This window comes from Cynoglossus semilaevis, chromosome 1, assembly GCF_000523025.1.
Source record: "Cynoglossus semilaevis isolate Cse_v1.0 chromosome 1, Cse_v1.0, whole genome shotgun sequence".
Classification (NCBI taxonomy): domain Eukaryota; kingdom Metazoa; phylum Chordata; class Actinopteri; order Pleuronectiformes; family Cynoglossidae; genus Cynoglossus; species Cynoglossus semilaevis.
Window position 1 is genome coordinate 929,142 of NC_024307.1, and position 6,583 is coordinate 935,724.

The 6,583-nt window shown below is 41.5% G+C and overlaps 1 protein-coding gene across 1 annotated transcript; it reads right to left on the minus strand.

Annotated features, from left to right (window-relative positions):
• Window positions 1-973: 973 nt before the first annotated feature.
• On the minus strand, window positions 974-4,002 carry foxa2 (forkhead box A2). The gene is made up of 2 exons (XM_008332602.3): window positions 3,441-4,002; window positions 974-2,694 (listed from the first exon to the last, which is right to left on the minus strand). Exons 1-2 carry the CDS (start codon window positions 3,510-3,512, stop codon window positions 1,513-1,515), a joined length of 1,254 nt encoding a protein of 417 aa, XP_008330824.1. The 5' UTR covers window positions 3,513-4,002; the 3' UTR covers window positions 974-1,512.
• Window positions 4,003-6,583: the final 2,581 nt, after the last annotated feature.

The following is a 6,583-nucleotide window of genomic DNA, read 5'->3' on the forward strand; positions in this document are numbered from 1 at the left end:
GAGGAGGGAGGGGGGGGCGGTATGTGGATTCATCTGGAGGACAAGCGGCCTATCTTATCTAACAAGAGGGGAGGGTCCGACTAGTTTTTAAAATGGGGTCCAGACAATGGGAGCCCCAGATTGTGGGCAGAGAAGTCAGAGCAGCCACTGTTCTCAGATCAGCTCCTCACCGCGGCGGCCATTCTGCCGCTCCACGGGAGTCCGGGCCACGTGACAATGACACTTAATCTTAGCCACCGATCTGAACTGTGTGTGTGTGTGTGAAGGAGTGTGTGTGAGAGAGTGTGTGAGTGTGTGTCAGCGTCAATTATTTACTGTATTTTATGTGCGTTAGTGTCGTTTAAATGGTAACATTTCTGTAATAATGTGATTTATGACCAGAGTCCGGTGTGAACGGAACCACAGTGTGTGATCATCATGTTTTTTTATTATGATGAGATTCCATTTATTTATTTATTTATTTCCCAAAGCGACTTCCGTGTTTGTTTGTTTTTTTGTTTTTTTTTTATTATTTTATTTTTTTTCCCCCAGTCTTTATTGTAAACATCCAGATATATGTTTGGGATTAATGACGTCACGTTGCTGTTGTTGACATGTTGTCAATGACAAACGGAGATCACTGTGTTCACTGTTGTCCCACAAATCTATTAATCCCGGTAGAAAATGTGCGTCCTGTCAAAACGGCGCGTGGACGTGGGAGAAAATGACTAACGTGTTAGTTGTGTTTTGTGTTGTTTTTGTGCTTCAGTGTTTTAATATAATGGAGGAAACACCAAATAATAATAACAATATTAATAATAATAATAATAGTATAAAGGATTTTCTGACATTTTATGAAATTTTTGCGATCAATATTTAAGTATTTATTCATTTTGTTTTTTTATTTATTTTTAAATAGGCTGTGGAATTAGCAATAATAATAATAATAATAATAATAATAATAATAATAATAATGCAGGGTCCCAGACTGATGTTCAGGAAACAAAACCATTGACACTTTAATATAGATTCTGTTCTTGTCACTACAAGAATACACATATACAGGCCATAAATAGGAATTACACAGATGATCGACAGAAATCCTGTGAGGCGTCGTTTTATTTCACGTCGTTTCCAAAAAATTAATGCATGGAGGTCATTTTTACAGCAGGTCGTTGTTTGTTTTTGTTTGTTTGTTTTTGTTTGTTTGTTTGTTTGTTTGGGTCCATTCCTGAAGTCGTCACATTATCATTAACATGTTTGAATTATTCTCATTATTATTATTATTATTATTAATATCACCGTCATCCTCATCATCATCATCATCATCAACATCCTTTGTCAAAAATAATTAGGCTACTAAGAAACTCGACAACTAAAACGGTGGGAAACATCCAAAAAAAAAAGAAAAAGAAAAAAAGAAATATCTGAAATACATATTGTACACAAACTCTATATTTCCCGGGGGGGGTTGGGGGGGTTTTATACAAATGTACAAATTGAAAGAAAGGGAGTCTACACGGGCTGGGGAGTTTATGAGGAGTTCATGATCGGCCTGGAGTACACGCCTTGGTAGTAGGAAGAGTCCGGTATGGAGGAGGAATCCAGGGCGGCTTTCCCCGCCATGGAGCCCATGGAAAAGGCTCCCGCCATCGGGGAGCCGTAGCCGGAGTAATGCATCACCTGCTCGTAAGTCTTTAGGTCCATTTTGTGATGCTGCTGCTCCGACGACATGAGGTTGTTGATGGAGAACGGGTGGTTGAAGGAGTAGTGGTGCTCGGGCTTCAGGTGCGCGTCGTGCGCCAGCACCGAGTGGTGCTGCGCCATGAGCGGGTGCTGGCCCTGAGACACCGGGGAGGGGGCGGCGTGCTCGGGGCTCAGCGCCTGGCTCGGCTTCATGTCCGACAGGGAGCGTTTGTGGTCGCCGGAGGAGGAGTTGGAGTGCGGGGACTCGTTGCCGTTGCAGCTCTCCGAGCTGCTGTTGGAGGAGACGCCGTCTCCGCCTCCGCCCTTGCGCCCTCCGTCCTTGGTCATCTTCTTGTCGCACTTGAAGCGCTTCTGTCGCCGCAGGTAGCAGCCGTTCTCGAACATGTTCCCGGAGTCCGGGTGCAGCGCCCAGAACGAGCCTTTGCCCGGTTTATCCGGCGAGCGCGGCACCTTGACGAAACAGTCATTGAAGGAGAGCGAGTGGCGGATGGAGTTCTGCCAGCGCTGCTGGTTCTGTCGGTAAAAAGGGAAGAGGTCCATGATCCACTGGTAGATCTCGGCCAGGGTCAGCATCTTGCTGGGAGACTGCTGGATGGCCATGGTGATGAGGGAAATGTACGAGTAGGGCGGCTTGGCGTGCGTGTAGCTCCGGCGGTAGGTCTTGGGGTCTCTGGACCTGTTGATGTTCGACTGTCCGTAGATGGGGCTCATGGCGTTCATGGTGTTGTAGGAGCCGAGGGCGTTCATGGACGCGGGCTGCGCCGTCATGGGGCTCATGCTGGGGCTCAGGGCGGCGCTCATGGCCGTCATGCCGGCTCCCATGCCGTTCATGGCCCCGGCGCCCGGGGACATGCCCGTCATGGAGGGGCTCATGCCCGTGTTGACGTAGGACATGTTCATGGAGTTGGCCGTCATGTTGGCCGTGGTGCTCATCCCGGACATGCTCATGTAGGTGTTCATGGTGTTCATTCCCAGGCCCGTGTTCATGTTCCCCACAGAGGTGTAACACTGTCAGAGGAGGAGGGAGAGAAAAAACGGGTCATTAAATATGAAAACAAATATATATATATTTAACTGGATTTATAATAATAATAATATTTATTAATTAATTAATAATAGGAATAATCTAGTAGTGTTTCCGGTGGCGGGGAAACTTTTATTTAAAAAAAAACTGATTTTGTTTGAAATAGCGTTCGAATCAATATTAAACATATTCGACTAATATATTTGTTTTGAAGAAGAAAAAAAAACAGGTAAATTTAACGTCGACTAAAGTGTTGACTCCCACACCTGCAGCTGAAAGACAAATATTGAAGCCAAACACAGCACACACAAAAAAAAAACTCAAACAGATTAAAAATGTTTGTGTGGTTTAAAACTGCGCCCCCTCACCACCACCACTGAAAATACAACAATAATAACAATTAATAATAATAATAAAAATAAATTTTAAAACGTGCGCGACGGATTTTCTAATCCGGGTGAAAAGTCCTGCGTTCCTTCCACTCGACATGTCGAGAAAGTTTGTTGGGAGAGAGAGCGGGGAGATGGGGGAGGATTTGGAGGCGCCTCAAGTCAATATTTGATCACAAAGTTAATATTATCTCAAGGCTAATATTGAGGTAATTGAGTATAAAACGGGATCGGATTTAGACGCTGAGCGCCCCGGGAGGTGGGGGGGGGTGAGAAATATATATATAAATATATAAATATATATATAAATATATCTATCTATATATATTTAAGGTACCCACCTCAGGCTCTCCGTAGTAGGCGCTCCAGTCGGTGTGTTCGTGTCCTTCCATTTTAACTGCTCCAAGCATCATGGAGGACTTCACTACCGAGCGTCTCCCAGCAGAGGAAAAGCCAAAAGTCTCCCCGGCAGCGGTGACTCTTTGGGGGGGGAGAAAGAGAGAGAGAAAAAGAGAGAAAGAGGGAGAGAGAGAGGCTGCGAGTGTGTTTGGGTGCTCGCTGTGTCCCTCCGGCGTTTAGAAAGTGGACTGGCGCATGTGTCGTGGCGGCGGCGGCGTGCGTTCCGGAGCGGCTGTGCAGCCACTGAGACGCGTCAGTCAGTGAGCGGGAGTGGGAATGACGCGGCGAGCTGCCTGTTAACGCAGTGTTATAGCTGCGAGCGGCAGGCAAACCTCCAATCCTACTTCTACGCCTTGGGCCCTATTTGAATAATCTCCTCGCACCTAGATGTGAGACTCCTCAAGCTTCACCCCCTCCACCACCACCACCGCCGGGCTCTGCCCACCCCTCAGCACCACCACCAGCACCACCACCAGCACCAGCACCGCCCCCCTGCTGCCCCACCATTGTACACCTGCGCCGACTGAAAAGGACAGTTTCACGTCAAAAGCTTCATTTTCATGCGTGTTTTTTTTTTTTTTTTTTTTTTTTATTGTGCATAAAAGGAGTGCGTTCTTTATTTTTGTTTTTGTTTGTTCTTTAAACAAAATGTGGGGTGTTTTGTCCTTTTTCAACAGAGGAAATTTAAATATCACGGTTTTTTTACAAACATCAACATCAGTGTAGATAAAACAAAAAAACACCGTCGTCACGATAACACGATAATACTTTTATTGAAGCAGATTATTCACTGATTCACGTCAAATCATTGATTTTATTTAAAGTAAAGTATAATCTTTACTTTTCTGTTGTTCTCCTCAAGTATTACTGTGATTCATTTTAGTTATTTTTAAAATACGTTTTATTGCAATAAATATATATACATATAATTTGCAAATTCTAATTAAAATTATGTTTTTAAATCCCTTAAATATCCATTATTTTTTATTTTATTTTATTTTTCTCTTCTTTTTGAAACTCACAAACGCTTGTTTTCGCCGTTTACTGAAATGTAAAAGAAAACATTTGAGTTTCTAAATGTTTTTTAATTAATGTTGAATATGGAAGACACAGCTCCAGAGCGCCCTCTCTCGGTCTCTATTCTCTCCAAATCAGGGCGGCATAAAAAAAAATCAAGTCATTTTTTTTTATTATTATTTAAAACAGTTTAATAATGAAATGATGAAAATATGTTTTAAAATTTTGTTTTAATATTTTTTAATATTAAATCCATTTTATTTAATGGTAAAAAAAAAATACTGAATGAATTCACTCCGCGGCCGTTTATACAGACAGACAGTTTATATGAAGGTTTGATGATGATTTGTAATAAGATGTGTTCGAATCCGTGTGTGTGTGTGTGATTACCACACACACACACACACACACACAGATACTCAGGCAAACATCAAGGTGAGGGTCGGTTCCGATGCCAGCCACGTGTCGGCGGTTGTACATCTATTTGACTGCATATTTACGCAGCAGCATAACTATCAGTACTGAGGCCCATTAGTAAAGGCGAGTAAACCTGTGGTGTTGACGAGGAGCTAACACAGTCTCTGCTTAACTCTGAGATGAGATCATGAGGAAAACGCTCGCTCCGTGTGTGTGTGTGTCGGTGTGTGTGTGTGTGTCGGTGCAGGTCTGAATGAGAGTCACTGGCCAAAAAAATATAATTTTTTTTTTTTAATTTAAGAAAAATCAAATGATATTCCTAATATATTTTCTACATGTGTACATGTACACGTGGTACTATCAGAGTACATGCGTATTTGTTCATATTAAATCACTCTGCCTTCATGAATTATCCATTCAATCATTATATTTATATTTATATTACATGTATATATTTTATGCATATATATGTATTTTTAAATTTTTTATTATTATAATATTAAATATATTGCAGTACATGGTACACACAAATACAAAATTAATCTGAATTAAAATAATAATAATATTAATAATTCCCTTCCGACTGTGGATTAATGCAGAAATGAACAAAAAAACTAAGCGAGTCCAAAGTCTGGCTCGAGGGCCATTTGTGGCCCACGGGTAGTTTTCATGCGGTCAAAAAGGGTCACGTGACACAAATATATAACATTTTCATAATCTGTATTTATTGATGTGCACATTAACATGGTGGTGGTGGTGTTGGATGTTAGCGCCACCACCAGCGCCGTCACAGAACTGCAGTGTTAGCGTGTAGTTAGTTAGTCAGTCAGAGTTGGAGCGAACACAGAGGCCTGGACGATCCTTGACCTGCGCGACATTATGTTCCTGAAAAAAGACGTGTTGTTAATTCCACAGTTAATCATCAACTCGGGGCGAAGGTCACATTTTGGATTTCCAGTCAAAAACAGAACGTCAGCCTGACTCTGCCGTCGTCCTGTGACCTGACCTGACGAGAGAGAGATACACATGAAATCGTGGTCATTTCCATCCAGATGTCGACAGATTCAACTCCACTGATACAAACGTGGCGACTGATTTTGGGAAAGAAAAAACAAAAAACACACAACGTTAATGTTTATTTTCTTTATTTTCTAATCAACAGTTTCAGGGTTTTAAGATACCGGTTCAATCGGTTTAATCGGTATCTTGGTATTGTATTTTCGCAATTAATCAGTTCGTACTATTAATGAATTAATTTAACCCCTTAATCAAAACATCAAGAACATATAAACAAATATATTGATCATATAAAATAATAATAATTAAGATAATATTTTATATTATTGTTATAAAAATGGGTACAATTACTCGTGTCGAGTTAAAAAATGGAGCTCGGTTGAGTCACTCGTAACTCAATGTTTCCTCGTACCACAAGGAAAATCTTGCGAATGTTGCTGACTCGTAACTTTGAAAATTCGTATCTCGGGGCGCTAGCTTCAAGATGCAGCTAACCTGTACTGAAATATCACAGTACTTTACGTTTGAAAAAGAAAAAATATTTCGGACCAAATATCTCTTCCAATAAATGTAGTCGTTGGAATTAAACAGTCGACTGTAACATCCCATAATTTAGATTTGTTTTTTTCAAGTT

Excerpts from the sequence above, each read along its gene's own strand:
- foxa2 (XM_008332602.3), bottom strand. The coding sequence starts at position 3,512 with ATGATGCTTGGAGCAGTTAAAATGGAAGGACACGAACACACCGACTGG. Across the intron at positions 2,695-3,440 it reads CCTACTACGGAGAGCCTGAG|TGTTACACCTCTGTGGGGAA; the intron begins GTGGGTACCTTA and ends CTCCTCTGACAG.